This window comes from Oxyura jamaicensis, chromosome 1 (genome assembly GCF_011077185.1).
Source record: "Oxyura jamaicensis isolate SHBP4307 breed ruddy duck chromosome 1, BPBGC_Ojam_1.0, whole genome shotgun sequence".
Classification (NCBI taxonomy): Eukaryota; Metazoa; Chordata; class Aves; order Anseriformes; family Anatidae; genus Oxyura; species Oxyura jamaicensis.
The window spans coordinates 201,727,565-201,745,026 of record NC_048893.1 but is presented as its reverse complement, the minus strand read 5'-3'; the positions used below and the strand labels follow the sequence as shown (position 1 = coordinate 201,745,026).

Genomic DNA, 17,462 nt, shown 5'->3' with positions numbered 1-17,462 from the left:
GCTCTACAAGCCCCTTCCAACCTCAACCAGCCTGTGATTCTCTGATTCATATGTTTTTTATTCTCTGATTCATATTCAAATGTTAGACCAGGTCCTGGTGCTGCTGACTGGTCATGCAAATGAGTTATTTCAACACCACTTTCCTACCTCTTTGGTAGGTCTCCTCGAGGTTCACCGGTTGCCCTCCGAAGTATATGCCAGCTGTCCCTGCTTTGGGACAAGACAATATAGACCTAAGGTGGAGTCTGAACACCACAGAAAAAATCAGAATACATCGCTTACATCTGTGGAGTATTCCAAGCTGGTGCTTTAATATATTCACATCCCTGTGTATTTTACAAAATCTGAAGGTGTTTTTATTGTACAAAATCCCACAACAAAATCTACCAGCCAGTTTCTTACATATCTGCTTGAAAAATAGAATTATACATCTTTTTTTTTGTAGTGTGTTAATTTTGACATTCACTAGCTGGAAGAAACAGAAGTGGAGCAGCAATTTGACTCTGAGTTATTTACCTGGACAGGTTTGGGTTTGACTTCTATTTCTCTTATGTGCCTAAATGTACAGTTCCTGGCATTATCGGAAAACCTGACACAGCTCCTTTCAAAGCCACTGGATGCCATCAGTAGGTCAGGCTCCCACTGTTGGTGAGCATCTCTTCACTTCAAAAGGGTGAATCTGCTATCAGATACGGGACATAACATGTGTCAGTGCCTGCTTTTAGCAACTCAATGGGCCGTCCATGTTAAACCCATCACAGAAAGAGGATCTACAGACTTTTTCTTGCAACCAGTCCTCTACACCAAAATCTCTTTTTAGGGAGAGATAGTGGACCTCTGATCTGAATAATGGCCCAGGACTCGGCTCCCTTTATTGCTTCATGCTTGTGTCTTTAAAACATGTTTTGCCTCTCTAACCTCCTGTGAACCTTAAAAATAGATATGTTTTTGCATTGAAATGCATCTGTATGCAGTGAATTCCCAACAGTTTTCCTTAGAAATATAAACATTTCAGTCCAATGGTAGCTGGTTGAAATTCATTCTCTAAGACTTCTTTTAGAAAGCGTTCACCCCAGAGATGAATTTCTTCACATTAAACCCAGTTAAATATGTATTGCACGTGAGGGGCAAATTTCTCCTCTTTGAGTGGAACTGTGGACATGTGACCTTCTGAGCAGGTCTGGCTAACGTATAGTGCAGCTGCTTCACACCTGAGATTTCTGCTACACCCTTGTTGGGTGTTAAGTGCCAAGACTAGTATAATTAATCTCATCTTCCCCCTTGTGTCTTGCCCCACTGGCTACAGCAACATACTGCAAGCAAAGGGAGATGTCCACAGAGTTGGCTACCACTAAGATCTGTGGTTCCCATGGTCTACCATGTTTTTTCTAAATTATTGCCATGAGCACAACCATGCTCATTTAGCTGAATTCTCATTGCTTTGGAACTCCAGGGAGATTTTCAATCAGTTTCAAACAGTGCAAGATCATGTTTTAGCTTGCCCTGGTGCCAGTTTTTATGATTTCATTTCAATGTTTGGGAGTTGTTATTTCTAACCTGATAGGAAAGAAATAAATCTCAGTGCAAGGTGAAATATCTCATGGAGGTGCAGCACTTTCCTACTCAGCTGATGTCATCAACAAATGTCATAAAAAGTGATTCAGTTACATCACTCAATTTACATGAAGCCTTTTTATGAAGGTGACACCAACAAAGTATCTTAAATTTCACCTCCCTCAAAACAGCAGGGCTTTACAGGGGGTCTCTTCTAGTGCTCGATAAACTTTTTAGACAAATCAGCTTGTGAATAAAGCAAGAACAAAACATGGCAAATTCTCCTTTTAGTTCCTGCAACCCAGAACGCTACAGTGGTATAGTTCAGGGGCGCTTTGAAACTGTCTTAAAATCCACAGTTAAAAGTCAAAGACAAGAATTTTACCCTTCATTTCTACACACCGACAGTGTAGCACCTGATTTTTTTGGTTTTCAAGGCAATCTGCGTGCTATGCTTTAAACTGATGGCTGAAGTTCTGCCTGCGGAAGCAAAAAAATGAACCCACTCCAATGATGACCACGGATAAAACCAGCACAAACGTTAATATAATAAGGAAGTTGATTTTCTTTAGATCCTCTTTTTCACAGTCTTCTGGTCTAATGTTCCCAATGTGCATTTCTTCCTGGTACCCGAAGTTCTGAGTGTGCTGGCAAGTTAAGTGCTCTACGTTGGGGATGTGGACGTTTTTGTTCTGGATCATCGATGAGAGCCAGATATTTCCACAGCAGTTGAGTGGGTTACCAGTGAGATACAAGTTTTTAAGAGAATTTTCTAATGCTAAAATATTGCTGTTCTGTAATGAACTAAACCTATTGTTCCGTAGGTCCAGAACTTCCAGTGGAGAGTCGCTACCCCACCTAGGCAGCCAATTCAGCTGATTTTCAGAGAGGTTTAAATGCTTCAGGTGACTGAAACAAGGCAAGTCAATATTTAATTCTATCAGGCTATTGCCATGTAAATGCAAGTATTCAAGAGACTGTTCCAGTCCTGACAGTGCTTTAGCTTCAATTTTCAGGCCTGGGTTCATGGAGATATCCAAGGCAATCAGAGAAGTCTTGTAGAAAGTGTACGCTGGCAGGATGCTCAGCATGTTGTCAGCGAGGTACAAGTACTGAAGAGCAGGAGAATCAACGAATGACACACAACCACTTTCCTCTCCAGCAAGTCTTTGCTTAGCTAATCCTGAGTACATGCTGCAAAGACTGATGTTGTTGCTCTGTAGATTAAGCAGTCTGAGGCTAGGAAGGCTTGAGAAGATATCAAATTGCAGGGTCTGAAGATGGTTGTTTTGAATATAGAGCTCCCTCAAATTCGACAGCGTGCCAGCATCCAGGAGAAGGTTCTGCAAAGAGTTGTAGCTCAAGTCAAGGACGGTTAGGGAGATCAATGTACTGTCATAAGTTACTGCAAAAGCTTGAAGACAGTTTTTACTGAGATTAAGTGTGTGAAGGGACAACATTGATTCAAAGAAATCATTTGGAATTGATTTGATTTCATTATAGCTTAAGTCTAAATAAACAAGTTGGGATAAATTAAGAGAACTTTTGTTTCTACTTTGCTTCTGATCAAGAAGAAGAAAAGAAGCATCTAGCCAGTCATTCTCCATATAGTCCATTTTATTATGAGAGGATTCAGCACTGAGCTGAATTAAATTCTTTGATAAATTCAGAGTTACGAGCTTGTTCACCAGGGGAAAGACGGGGAAACGAAGCAGTTTGTTTTCACTCAGATCCAAAATTCTTAAGCTATACTCATCGTCTGACTCTGTGGTGTGGAAGGACTCGATGCTATTTCTACTAAGGTCAAGTATCTCCAACTGCCTGAGGTTGAAATCAGAGATGCAAGTAATTGAATTCATGGAGAGATTGAGTTTGGAAAGATTCACTAGAGTCTCAAAAGCACCTTCCTCTATTTCCATGATGATATTGCTCTGAAGGTCTATCTCCACAAGACCGGGAGAACCCTGAAACATTTTGTGCGATATCATTATAATACTGTTGTCTGCCAGGAAAAGATACCGCAGTGCTGGAGCTTGCTTTATGAAATACTCGGCCATCCCGTTGTAGAGGCTGTTGTGAGACAAGTCCAGTATTTCCACCTTGGGTAAAAGTCCGATCCCCTCTGTCCCATTCTGAGCGAGTTCGTATAAGTGGTTGTTCGCTAAATTTATTTCCAACAAACTTGTCATGTGTGCAAAGACTCCAGGCGCGATGAAGCTTATCTGGTTAGAGCTTAAATCCAGGCACTGCAGAGAAGTATAGAATGGTAATGGCATTTCAGGGATCCTTTGTATCAGATTTCCAGACAGATCTATTTTGTTTACGTTCGGGTGGAACTCATGAGGGATTTGGTGAAGGTCTTTGTTGTGGCAAAATGCCTGCAAGTTTGTCTGCCAGAAAAAGAGAGAGAGAAAAGGGGTTGTCATCTGACAAAGGAAAAATATATTTGCATGAAATGTAAAGAAAATAACATTCAACAGTCAATTAGATCCTTCTCCTGAAACACTGATCTTTTTTTATTTTATTTTTTGAGCATTCAGACAGCAAGCACAGCCCTCCTAAAGCTTATTCACAGCTAAAACAGTTAGCACTAGTTTCATTTTAAAGACCAGTAGAATTGTATCTGCTATCTGCATGTGATACCTACTATACATTCTCCTTTTTACATCTTTCTCCCAGGCTTATTTTAGTAGTCCCACGTGAAGGTGTTTCCCTTCTTTCCACTGCAATCAAACACTCTTTTTTTCCTGATACTTGCTTTTCTCAGCTTCATCCTAAATCACTCAATTAGTTTCTGCGAACTCCACATGCAATAGTAACAAGTGCTTTGAAAGGCTCCTCTCTGTCAGCAGCGTAGTTCCCAAAGCAAGGACCCGGAAAGATAAGGATCCTATGGTGCAGACCATGGGATCTCTCCTTGTTAGTCACACCTTTCAGGTATTTGAGTGTGCCTTCCTTCAGCCATGGCAGAGGTAAGCAATGCGTCCTCAACCAAATGCGTCATTCAGCTACTCAGACACTTCTGATGCAAACCTCTAAACTCTTCCTGTTTTTACCATCTATATTTATCCTTTTCCCAAGGCAACATTTCCTATCTTCTCACACAGTTTATGCTCCATCCATATGCTCCATCCCCCTATGCCATCCATACAAGACATTCCCAATGCAACAGGGAAGACATATCATATAAAGCCAGCTTTTGAGGGGAAAAAGGCTGTGATGTGAAATGAGGGTCACACTTTTTCTGTCCACTTCTAAGCACTAGGGTGAAGAAAAACTCATCTATTTATCAAATTTGTCTCCTCAATGCATGTCTGTTTAATTGCAGCATGGACTGAATCTGTGTCCAAAGCAAAATGTGGAGTGTGTGTTCATAAAGAACACTGGAAACATCAAGATAATCATCCTTGCATAAATGTCAAGCTGTATTTTGTTGTTAGGAAGATCTTACAGCAGCAGGAAGACGTGGAATGTGAAAGGCTTAGGCAGCATTTAATTTACTGAAGGGAAACTCTTGTTATGAATGTATATGGGTGACCGGGTCATGTACTGTTTGTAGAAAGATCAGAAAGAAAAGAGAGAAAAAAATTGGCCGAATCTTAACTTTTGCAAAGAAGCAGAATCTGGATTCCATGACGCAAAGCTTTGTATTAGCTTTTCAGACACTGCAGAAACATTACAATAAAATATCTATATTATAAACCATCTGCTTCAGGTGAACTTCTAGGTGCATGAAGTGGCAGGTCTGTTTGTGAGAACTGGGGCGATAGCATTTTGTAACTCTCTTTTGCATCATGTGAATTTTTAGAAGCACATAAAAATGTGACAGAAAAAATATTAGTGCTCATCTAAACTCTAGATATACCCAAGCTGCTCCACAGTTTCCCAAAGATCTGAAATAAATGACTTATTAAAAGTTGAACCCACTCTGTTCCCTCAAGCCAGATCTCAACAAGCACTGAGCACCCTCTGCTCCCTCTGAGCACCCTGCACCATAGCAGAAGCCTGGCCCAACGCCCATCAGCACCAGTTGGCCAATTTCCATCAAAGTCCAAGAAGGAGAGGTCAGACCCAATCCACCACGTATCTTGTAGGATTGGACCTTCAATCTGTTTGCACTGAACCCTCCCAGTGATAAAAGGGTCTGATAAAATCCATACCTCCCACTGTCTGCCATTTGTTCCTACAACATTCCCCCTCCTGTTTTTTTTTTTTTTTTTTATGACTTTCATTCCTTTTCACTGACTGTTTTGCTAATCGCTGAATTTCTTATCAAGTCTGTTCTGCACCATCTTTTCTCCCTCCAGGCTCAAACTGCATGAATTTCATTCTCATCAGCACCAGGAAGGGAAGATGAAGCACTTCTCAGTGGGACTGAGCAAACAGCATTTCCTTGTGTATGCATCTCTCCTTCTCCCCCCACAGCTCAATGGGCTGGAAGCCTGAGGCTGGAAATGAAACTTTTGCTGGTCTCATGTTCCCACCTCATCAGCTTGGTCGGTGCTGTCACCGGTTTGATTAAAGGCCATTGGCAGGAGCATTTGGTTCACACAGTGCCTGGCTCTCATTCAGGTGCTGGTGGAAATACGACCCAACAACTCAAAAGCTGAGCATCGTCTGAATTCTGCCTCCAGTTCTTCCCAGCTCAGCTCTGGGTGGAAGTTGTCACCCACCTTACTAACAGCTCTGCAAACAAAGCAGCTGGATCCAAGCCCTTCTTCTCCCACATCAACAGTTTTGTGAACCAAAGAATTTGGGCTGGAGATGCTTGGGGTGAGCTTGCGCTTGCAAGGTGGTCGTGTCTGTTCTCTAGAAGAGCTGCCCAGGTGGAGGCTTGGCTGAGCAATAAAGCCTGAGGAATTTCCCCAGGTATCTTGTATGGACTGACCCAGGATAAGCATTATGCATATGTTCTCGCATGACCTCGACACAAGGTAATGTACAATGTTCTGAAAACCTTTCCTTTGTATGTGCCTTGTTGTCTTACAGCCAGCAGTTGCCCTGGCTCGGTAAATAGGTAATGACTTGTTTAATCAGTGCAGCTCACTTTGGTGTCAGAGCCCGGTAGGGACATTTTACTCCCTAAAACCTCTTCTACAAGACTGGTTCACCAACAAGGACACCAGCGATGAAGTCTTCAGGTTTCTTACCCTTGCCACTTCCAGCAGACCTGGGATGAAAGTTTCCTTTTCTGAGCCTTTGTTATTTTAAAGGTGTCACCAGAGGGAAAGTAACGTGTAAAACAGTGAGGCTGTGATGAAAAATCATCCTGCGAACTAAGTAGGAGTCCCTGTGGACCCATCAACTAACCCAGCAGCTTCTTTAAGCTGCGTGGAAATGTGTTTGGATTTACACCCTCCTCCCTCCATTGGACCAAACGCTCAGTGAAAGAGGACTAGCAAAACCCCACTGACTTTAGCGATGCTGAGCTGTTAATTTGTACCAGATGAGCATCCCAGCCCCCAGCTGCAGCCTGTTTTCAGTTGGGGCCGAATTTATCCCAGCCTCGTTGCGTACAGCCTGGGGTTTTTGGCCTGCGCAGTGGGCCTGCTGGAAGCAGTTTACAGTGGAGTGGTGGAAACAAGCATGTGTTTACTTCTCAGCAATCAGCCTGATCTGTGACCCATCAAGAAATGGGACGGGGTGAAATCTGCTCGGATTATTGCATGTCTCGCCCGGCATTCATGTGACAATGATACATGGGACCCAAGTCGTCATGTTTACAGTGATTTCATCTGTCTCCCCTTGACAGCCAATGAATTGAGCTATCCAGTCACCTTCCCAAGATCTTTTTATATATACTAGGTCTTAATTTCTCTGGAATTCAGGAAGTGCAGCAATACAGCAGGGTGGGCAGGAATGGAATGAGTCCCATAAGGGAGATGTGTACAGCTCGCAAATTATTTTTTTTTCCCTATTTTGGAAATTCTCAAGGATTTGTGCTAAACAGCGTCAACATTAAAAAAAAAAAAGAAAAGAAAAGAGAAGAAGGAAGATAAGTATTTTTAAATGGCCTGTTAGTGTCAGCAGCACTTGAATAGGGAAAGGAGCAAGTTCAGCTATGAATAACATTTATAATATTGTACCAGGTGCTTGCAAAAATTCAAGGACCAAATTTTATACATGATCCAGAGGCTTTGTCACCTTTTTTAACCTCAGGCAGAAGTCAGGTGCAACACCCCTGGCAGCAATGCTGTGTCAGGGCAGAGGTCAGACTCACCATTATTACAAAAGCTTCTATAGATGTGTTTCTCAGAAGAAGCTTTATTTAAAGCACAAAGAACTTAGGCCTGGTATAAAGGAGTAGATTTGAGGTCTAAGTTCCTTCTCTGTCTCAGTCATAGGATTCCTGTTCAGTCTTGGGGAAATCAGGTCACATTTCTTTCAACCAGCTCCTCCTTAGAACAAAGTAGAGACAATGACCCTTCCCTTTTTTCCCCTTTATGTGCTGTCACCACTGCGAGGAAGGGAACAAGAACAAGAACAGCCTGCAGAGCATCCATTAACTCAGCAAAGCCCACCTCTGCCAGCTGGTCTTTGGGGGAGGACCCTTCTCAAAGACCCTTGTTATTCATGCAGTGCCTCTAACTATGAGGTCCCAGCCTCACTGGGACCCCATGGTGCCGGGCAGGGAGGCATCCTTACCGTTTCACAGGGCATCCCCTCTGCAGGCCGGTAGTTAGAGATCCCTCTGTTCACCACTGCCAGGAGAAAGACGACGTATAGTTTCATGGTTCTGCAGGGAAAAAGCAATTATGTTAGGTGTCAGACATGACCCCACAGTCGTCTCGTGCGTGCATGTAAAAGCTGGCACCAGAACGTCACCCAGCACAGAGAGGCACGCATGGAGCACAATAAATTAACCCATCTTTCAGCCTACAGCTTGCACAACCAACAAATGTACATTTGCGTCTCTTGAGACATGTGGGAAAAAGAAAGATCTACAGAAGGACGTGAAAGGAAGATCCAAGGAACCTCATAGCATTGCCCTGATGGGATTTCAGCTTGTTGATTCCCAGGTCACCCACTGAAATCTAGATGCCCAAGCTGGGCAGAATGACTGATGCCATGGTGAAAGACCAAGTGACCGCCTAGAGCCACCTGTTTCTCCCCAGAGAGGCAGCTCAGGTGCTTTTAATTGGGCTGGAGTTTTGGGGGCCAAGGCCTGATGGAAAAGAAGTGGTGCCAATCAGAAACAAGATTTGGGAACAGTTTCCATTTCCATCCACCACACTTTCCACACCTCTTATCCCAGCAATATCAGAGAGCTTTTACACACTCATTAGTCACCATGCATCCAGATTTGTTGTGTTAATATAAACACTTTAAATAAATATGGAGTGAGACCTTTTTTTGTCCAAATTTTAGTCTTCCATTTACACATCCCAGGTATGGGCAGGCTTTTAAATACATTTGAAAGCTGATGCCTTAAAGAGAGACAGGCACAAAATCTGCATGAAACAAAGGATTCATCAGAGTTTAGCTGTTTTTTTTTAACTGTAACAGGAATAAAGTGGGAAATTGGAGAAAAATAGAAACAAAGCCAAAATAATGCATTCCTGGCAACATGTTTCTAGAAGGACACCAATGAGTTCTGTGAGGTCAGCCCTGAGATGTCAATGGGCCCTAGTGAAGGCTCCGAGTTCAAACATGAGACTTCAGCATCACACCAGCTAATTCAGAAATTAAAGAGATTTTCAGGAACAGATGGAGACCTGTATGTCTCAGGCTGCAAACAAGTACTGAGACACTAAGGTTTGGCCCCAAGAATCTTGAAGAGTCATTTACTTTTTTAATAAGTGATGCTCATAGAGGGAAAAGAATTAGCAACGCAAAGCACAGCTCTGTGCAGCTGGAGATGGCAAAGACAAACCAAAGGAATCTGGTAGGAATTCAGACTACCGGATCCTGGCAACATGTTTGCAGTTCTGCTTTGTAGATTGAGAAATTATAGGAACATGGACTGTATTTCAGCTAAAGTGAATAGATTTTATCAATGCTGTAATCACCACTGATGTGAGCTCCAGATATCACCTCTTTCTGTCATGATTTTTTACAAAAATGAAGAATCTATCTGTATTCATACAGCCCCTTGCAGGCAGATCAAAGCTGGTCCTGCCCATGTCCTGAGCCAGTGAGACGCACACCAGCTCCCAGCTGGAAGCCACGCAGCAGTGCTTCTCTATCCCTGCTCTTAAACTTTTCTAGGAGCAAACCTACATCCAGCAAGCCCCAAGCATACACCAATCTCATTCTCATGTGTGCCGAAAGACGGCGTCCACGCACCATTATTCAGTGGCTTCCACCCACAGAGCATCATGAGGCTGGAAGGCAATGGGATCACTCCCAGCTGATGGAGATCCCTCCGCTTAGTCACTGTTTGAGGGATGCAGCTGACAGCCGGCACTGGCAGCTGCTAAACAGGAACACCAGTGGGTTCTCTGTAGGATAAAGTCTCTTGGGGGTTCTGCCAGGTCAGCACCTGCCACCCCAGGACATCCATTTCAGCCCAGGAGATGCTGACCAAGACCTGATGAGCAGGATACTCACACCTTCCGCTGCTTTCCCTTGAGGTTACAGCACCGTGTCATAGTTGGGCATGTGCCTATAAACTTCTGAGTGAAGCAACGCACATCCCTCCTCCTCCCCACCAGAGGAAAGAGGTGTGTACTAGGAAGAGAGAAACTGGAGAAGCCCAGACCTTTAATTTATGCTTCATTTTCAGATTGTATATTCCTTCCAGTTTAGGGAGATGACTAGCATAGATTATGATCTGGGAGCCCAAGCTGAATGAGCTTGGAGATTGTCTTTGGTGTTCTGCAGCACGATCAGAACTCTGTTCCCCAGCTCTAAAACAAGACTAAGGATGCTCATTCTCAACCTTTTAAAACAGTTTGCAATACACTCCAAAATCACGCAGTGGAAGAAGGAATTGATGATACCACCATCTATAACATCTCTGACATTCCCCCTCTCTTTCTCATTGCCCAGGTTTCTAAGGCTGGGTGCTTGGGGACTCTGTGCAAGGGGAATAGCCTGGGGGTTAGAGGAGAAAATGATGTTTGTTGTTTGGGTACTGGTTTGCTGAAGATGACAGAACAGACAGACATACTGATGATGTGCAAATTACCAGGCTTTACTCAGGGCCTTCAAATGGAAATTATTTCTGTTTAGGTCCGATGAATTAAGCTGATGAAATCTCCATGGATATTACCCACAACAGGGCACCACCCTGCTGGACAGTGTGCGTCCCATGCAGTCTGCACTCTTCTCTTGTCATACTTCTAAAAGTCATCCCTTCTCATCCTAAATGATAACCCCTACACAACCCAGGGTCTTAACATGTTTTGAAACTTCCTAAGCTATAAATTTAAAAAGCAATTGGGAAATTGATGCATTTGAACACAAGAACTTGATTTAAAGTCTTGCTATGGCAGACAGAGCTGTAGTAAGAGAGGATGCTGTCCTTCAAGTTGTTCCTAAGGTGGCTGTCACCCTGCAGCCCTGAAGCTCTTGGACTTGGTGCTGTCTTCCTCCAAATATGAAACCACATGGACTGAGTCCAGAGGAGTTTAAGCCACTCCTCGTGGTACAGCACTACAGCCATGCTCACAGAGATTCCCTTCCCAAGGTGGCTTTCAGTGTTTGTCCAGCTGAGGAGCTTTTCCTGCCCAGGTTTTCTCCTTTAGACCCTCCTCAGCCCTCAGAGCATGACACAGAGCTGTGTCCCCCTTGGATCTGCTCTCTTCGCAGGTCTCACCTTCTCACCACCCTCACCCGGTGTGGAGCTAAAGGTTCAGCACACCCATTTAACAGATGGGAGGGCAAAGGCAGTGATTTGCCCCCAAAATACATTTGAAAACCAGGGAAGAGCTAGGATTTAATCACAGTTTGTCCAGTTCCCACTGCAGAGCAACATATGCCTCCATCTCTTTTACAATACCAAGCTTGTTTGTAGCTAACAACAGCAGCACCTTCTAAATCTCCCCCAAAGATAATGTTTGTTACTGCTTAGGCAACTAACAGCAATGTTCTCCCGTGCCAAAGAGGAGAAATATGAGATAAAGATGAGAGAAGACATGAAACACAAACCGAATTCCCCGCCGTCCACTGCTTTTTTCACAAGATACTTTGCTGCCATGTTAGAGCCCTCAGGGTTAAAAAGGGTGAATATCCCACATTTACCTTGTTTCAAGGGTTTCTCGCATCCCCATATGCTGCTCGTCATGTCTTTAAAAAGCATATCCAGCCCTCCAACAGCAATTCAGTCCTGGTACCAAGGTAATTATTCTTCAGCTTCATGTTCACCCGTTCAGGACACCAAGAGGTTTACTTGTAACTTCAGACCGAAGGCATTTTCAGGGAAATAACCTTGTCTGGGACAGTGTCTGCTTTAAATTAAGTTGCTCGTCTTCCTTCGGACTCCTCTCCGGGCTCTTGCTGGGTCCTAGCCACCGCTGTGCGCTCGGAGCAGAGTCAGCTACTGTGCGGCATCCTGAGGTCCTCGCAGGCATTGAGAAACGGGGGGATTTTTGCCAGAGAAGCTGTCAGGATCAGGCCCCGGGGAATAAGTGACTTATCGTTGCCGATGCCATTGCCTAGCTGCGTGCGCGGTGCAGGCGGCGTGTTTACTTTAGGGTTTTGTGTCTGCGAGTTGCATTCCTGAGGGGTTGCAGCCTCCTACCCCTGCACCTAAATCGTGTTCTGCATCTTTAGGGAAACAAGAGCTTGTGGATTAAAGGTTTAAAAATCACGGCTGTTAAACGTGAAGCCCATCATCTTGAAACTTGTCCTGGAAGACGTATCTCCTTCTCTTAGTGACAGTCCCATTGCTTGGTGTGCTACGGTCTGATGGCAGGACAGGGGTTCAGAGCCAGCTACAACACACCTGACTTAAAGGCTTTTCAGGGGTTTCCCTGGCACATGGCAGGAATTAGGGAGGTTGATAAAGGTAGACAGGTCCAAGCATCGGGACATGTTCAGATTTCTGGCAGTATGTACACAGTGCTCAGTTGTGCTTGTAAAAATTCCCATTGTAAAAGGGATGATTTGTCGTACAGAAGATGATTTGAGATTGCCTGTGAGCTCAAGCTTTTTATTTATTATTTTGTGCTGCCCTCTAGGGCTGGAGCAGCTGTCTAATTGCTGGTTTCCATTCTTTCTTTGCCTAATTAAGACCTGCTTCTAGAAAACCTGCTCTAACAGAGATTTCCCCATTCCTGTCTCCCAAGTGCAGGAAACTGAACTGTTGCAATGCACTTTTCCTGTGGCTGAAATAACACACCAGAGCTGGGCTCTTATCATCCTGTTTTCTTTGCAACGAGAGGAGTAAAGGCTATGAAGAGGTGTTGGTGAGCGTGTGGGTGGGAAAGGGCATGTTTGGGTGCGATGGATAGAAAAATTCGGGTTTAGCTCTGAGCAGAACTCTTTGCCAGTGAGGTTGCCACCATTCTGGGCAGGTTCCTCTTGGATGGGATCTCAATGGACCAGTTTTGATCAGATTCCCTTGCCACAGGATCCTGGAGTGGCTGGTGGTGTCAGGCAGCTGCAGGTCCCTGTGGTGCCAGCCCTGCTCCAGCAGGGCCACCCCGAGCAGGGGGCCCAGCCCCACGTCCAGGCGGCTGCTGGAGATCCCCAAGGAGGAGCCCCCAGCCCCTCTCTGGGCAGCCTGTGCCAGGGCTCCGGTACCCGCCCAGCCCAGCAGTGCTTCCTGAGGGGCAGAGGGCACCTCCTGGGCTCCAGGCTGGGCCCGGGGCCTCTGGGCCTGGCCCTGGGCACCCCTGAGCACCCCTTGCCTCATCAGCAGCATTCAACCACTTTTACAAGGAAAAACCCCAAATATTCGAGGTCTTCAAGAAAAAAATGTTAAATTTCTTTACTTTTGGAAAGAGCGTATTTCGTTTTGATTGGGATTTGGAAATAGAATACAAATAAGCCAGCAATGAAGAGTGTCCTGGATGTCTGCAGTCTCCCTTTCTCCTACACCTGGTTATTCAGATCACTTTGGGAAGCTTGAAAAATAGCAGATTTTTGGGGAGTTTGTGGTGCTTTTTTTAAAAGCTGGCTCTGTTCCTTGGGTTGATTTACTGAGTGGCCAAGCAGCTGTGCCAGCCGAACTGTGAAGATGAGCCTGGACAGAAGCAAATGCTAAAGCAGGAGGGAAGGGCATGCACTGATTCTGTTGCCCAGGGCTTTGCTTCATTAAAACCACAGCCTTAGAGGCACACCAACCACTCTGTAAATTATCCACTGTTTCCCTATTATCTCTGCCCCCTTTCATAAAGGAGATCTGAAAACAAATAATTTCGGAGCCTGAAGTCTCTGGTTGACTTCCCATTTCAATACGCGTAGTCACATCTGCAGAACAATTGTCATCTATATCAGACGGATTGGGTCATCTCCATTGAACAGATGGGAAAATCAAGCTCTTTTGCCTTCCTGCAGAAGATGATAAGGGCTGTCCTATCCCACTGGTGCCCAAGGCTTCACACCTGTGACTGTGGAATTGGGCCCTTCCTGATTTCCCTGTGTTCTCCTTGCAAATTGCTGCCTGCTCGGCTTTCAGACACCAACTGGATTTGACCCAGCATCAGCCAAAGCCGGCAATGTGGCACAGGGATTAGGGCTCCAGCGTGGAGATCTGATGGGAGCCTCTTTGGACCACTCCTCTCCTCCAAAGCCTCTTCCCAGCATGGCCCGGAGTGGGAAGGAAAAGCAAATCCCACTCTTTGGCTCTCACGAGCCCGTCCATAATTTGTTGCAGGTTCCCAAGGGTTTCAGATAAACAAGAATATGTCTTGACGATTATGTGTCTTGAACTCTCAGACCCTTTGGAGTCTGTCCATCCATAACGCTGTTGCTTTCTAAGGCACTGCTTTTGGGTTGAGTCCTGTGTCAAGCCGCATGAATCAAACTCTCCAGAGAAGTAAACAAAACAAACTCCCGCCTTAGAAAGTGGGTCTGAACTGCAAGGGCAGGAGTCGGACAAATCTTGCTCCCTTCAGCTGGAATAACTCCCCGGTGATTCATCCCACTTGGGAGCTGGGGGCAATGTAAATATTACCCCTATTAAAAAATAAATAGCCCATGCCATCCACAGCCACAGCCTTGGAGAAGAAGGCACAGCTTCAGTTCCTGAGACCCTACAACATCTCCAGAAGTGTCTCCTGCTTCAGCTAGCTGGTGCCATCTGCATTTGACCTCCCGTCTCCCCAGTGTCAAGTCCACAAATCAAGTCCTCCTTCATCACCTGCAAGACTTAAATCATGCCTTTTCCCCTGGATTTTGAAGCTGCTGCCTGCCCTTTCTCCCTCCCACACTTTCCTCTCTCTGTGTGTGCCTTGATCAGGTCAGGCAGCCAACAGCATTTGCCCACCAAAAATTTTCAGGGGGATATCACCCTTCAATCAGACAGCAAATTCACATGGGGTTTAACCAATTCCCCCACTTTATTCACCTTCAGTTTTATTTCTCTATCCAGGAGACTGAATGAATGTGAATGAGAATTGCATGAAACCCTTCAGTCCAGAGATTCTTGAAGAGAGGGGTTGGGCTAAGGGACAGCAGAAGGTGGGAAAATGCAAACACTTCCATCTACAAAAAGTGAAACGAACCAGCACTTGAAGGTGAAAGTATTCAAATGTGAAATTCTCTCCCTGGGGAACAAAATTCCTGGAGAAACTGAAATCCAGGAACCCAAACAGAACTTTTTCTCACAAGCCTTAATCTAAGAACAGCAAAGAGAGAGAGAAATCAGTTTTTAATTCAGCAATTTTTCTTCTACTGACAGTGGAGTCAGTCTTCGAGAAAAAGACATACTGCATATATAGAGTCCAACAGGAGATAAAATAAAGTGAGGAAAATTATTTCTGATATATTTGATTGCATGGTACTGATACCCCCCTGTGAATTCATTCATCATTGTATTAATAAAAGGCCAAGCACTGATTTAATCACTGAGCTGTAACTATCTGGTTTAAAGAGAGATGAATGATAAGTTTTTGTTATTAAAACCAAAGAATTTCAGCATTTCAGAATAACAAGACAATTTTAAATCTGAAAAGACTACATCTTAGTAATAAATAAATAAATAAATCAAATTTCCACTGTTGTGGAAAGCCAAAACTTTGGCTTCTATTTACAGGAAACATATGTGTACTTTAATCAAAAATACAACTGAGTTTGGCTTCAGAATATTTTCTACGACTTTTATATAAACCAGGATTTTCTAGAACTTTTTCATTTCCAAACATTGTCTAACCATCAATTCCTCGTAATAACAGCCCGGATGCAGCAAAGCAGCTACTCTCAGTAAGTCCCCGTTCACCCAAGGTGACATTCAAGCTGTCGGGATCTTCAGAGCAGAAAAACAGCCCTGCCATCCCGCACCTCGTGCTCCAACAGGGAGAGCCCAATGACAGCACCGATAGGAAGAGGAGCAGACGAGCTAAGCAGCATTTCATGTCACCCCGGGACGGTGTGATTTGCCCAAGGCTGTTATAGGACGCGGTGTCGGAGGGCTGAGTGAGTGGCATTTAATCAGCGCACGATGCTGATCTCTGCAGCATTCCTGGTTCAGAGCGCTACAATGCAGTAACACCATAAATAGACTAAAGTCCTATGAAGAAAGAAAGAAAGAAAAAAAAATCTCCCCATCTTCTGTCGCTGCTAACACAGAGAAAAAAAAAAAAAAAAAAAAAAAAAAAGCAGGAGTATGACAACTGTATTGTATTATAAACTAAGCAGTGCCTCCTTAACTTAAAGGGTCTAACTCTCTGCAGCACAAGTCCCCAATGGATTAAATATACAGCTGTGTGGATAGAGCCATTTACACAGTGTGTTTAGCCAGTTCCTCAGCCTATTCATAAACACAGCCCATTTTATTTATACAGTACCTTCCTCATCTGCGATATTTTTAAAGGCTGCTGCCCTAAGCCACCGAAGCCCGCGTCTCTCCCGCAGCTGAAAGGCACCCAGCTCAACTTTCCAGCCGGCTTCACGCGCTGCTCCACGTACCTGCTCTGTGGCTGGAGGAGGAGGAGGAAGAGGAGGAGGAGGAGGAGGAGGTGGTTTCGCCTCTGCCTGCAGCCTTCTGCCTCCCGGACTCTCCCAGCAGCCTTTCCAGTGCGAGCCGAGGAAGAGTTTCCTTGGGGAAGTCGTACCTCTGTTGCATGCCAGCTGACTAAAACTCTGCGAGCTCGGAGAGAAGTTTGAAGTCACAGGAAAAAAAAAAAATACTCCCCATAGACCGGTCCTTGAATTCATTCCTTCGCAGTCATGAGCTCTTATATATTCCCAGGCTCCCACGAGCACGTGAATGCATACCTCCGTAATAGTTTTAAAATGTGTGTGTCCTCTGCACTTCTCTTTATTTTCCATTTCGTTCGCTCAACCTTGGCTTATTTCCTGCAGTTTCTCAGCTGGTAATTACGCTCCTCTCACATTGACACATGAAACAGTCTGTGAATACCACAAAAATCCCCTCCGCACAGACTTGGGTGACACGTGCTGCCTCTGAAGTTTGCCGTGCCTGTCCCGCAGATGGGAGCACGAGCTTTGAGCAGCACGGACCCCCAGGTACCCCGGGGCTGGGGTGAATTGTGAGGACTGAGCTGGGATGTACACCCACAGGGACACAGAAGCAAGACGGGTCCCATTTGGGGTCATAGTCCCAGCCAGCAAACCGCATACCCCCATGAAAGCACAAACCCATCACTACAGCTATCCAAGTCAGTAAGTCAGGATGGGGTGTGTAGGAAGAGGGTATTTTGGAGTAGGGTGAGCACAGCACGTTTGGTGTCCCAAGAGCTCCAGGGTCTCTCTGTGGGATGGCTGAAACGTACCCCTGGGGGAAAGGATAAATTTAATTTCACGCTTGAATAAGGAACACAAGTGCCTTCTAAAAAAGG

At 44.8% G+C, this 17,462-nt stretch overlaps 1 protein-coding gene across 3 annotated transcripts; it reads right to left on the bottom strand.

Annotated features, from left to right (window-relative positions):
- Window positions 1-281: 281 nt before the first annotated feature.
- On the bottom strand, window positions 282-17,088 carry LRRC32 (leucine rich repeat containing 32). Of its 3 annotated transcripts, none has more exons than XM_035330578.1 (3): window positions 16,570-17,088; window positions 8,200-8,290; window positions 282-3,944 (listed from the first exon to the last, which is right to left on the bottom strand). In XM_035330578.1, the coding sequence occupies exons 2-3, from the start codon at window positions 8,284-8,286 to the stop codon at window positions 2,004-2,006; spliced, it is 2,028 nt and encodes a 675-aa protein (XP_035186469.1). In that variant the 5' UTR covers window positions 8,287-8,290; window positions 16,570-17,088; the 3' UTR covers window positions 282-2,003. The 3 variants fall into 3 exon arrangements, with proteins under 3 accessions (XP_035186469.1, XP_035186476.1, XP_035186462.1); XM_035330585.1 differs by having other exon boundaries at window positions 16,449-16,575; XM_035330571.1 differs by lacking the exon at window positions 16,570-17,088 and adding an exon at window positions 11,740-13,242.
- Between the last annotated feature and the right edge of the window lie 374 nt (window positions 17,089-17,462).

What these genes read in the sequence shown, in the direction of transcription:
- LRRC32 (XM_035330571.1), bottom strand. Translation starts at nt 11,768, where the DNA reads ATGGGGATGCGAGAAACCCTTGAAACAAG. An exon ending in CGAGAAACCCTTGAAACAAG is followed by an intron (nt 8,291 to 11,739) that starts GTAAATGTGGGA and finishes TTTTCCCTGCAG; the next exon opens with AACCATGAAACTATACGTCG. An exon ending in AGGGGATGCCCTGTGAAACG is followed by an intron (nt 3,945 to 8,199) that starts GTAAGGATGCCT and finishes TTTTTCTGGCAG; the next exon opens with ACAAACTTGCAGGCATTTTG.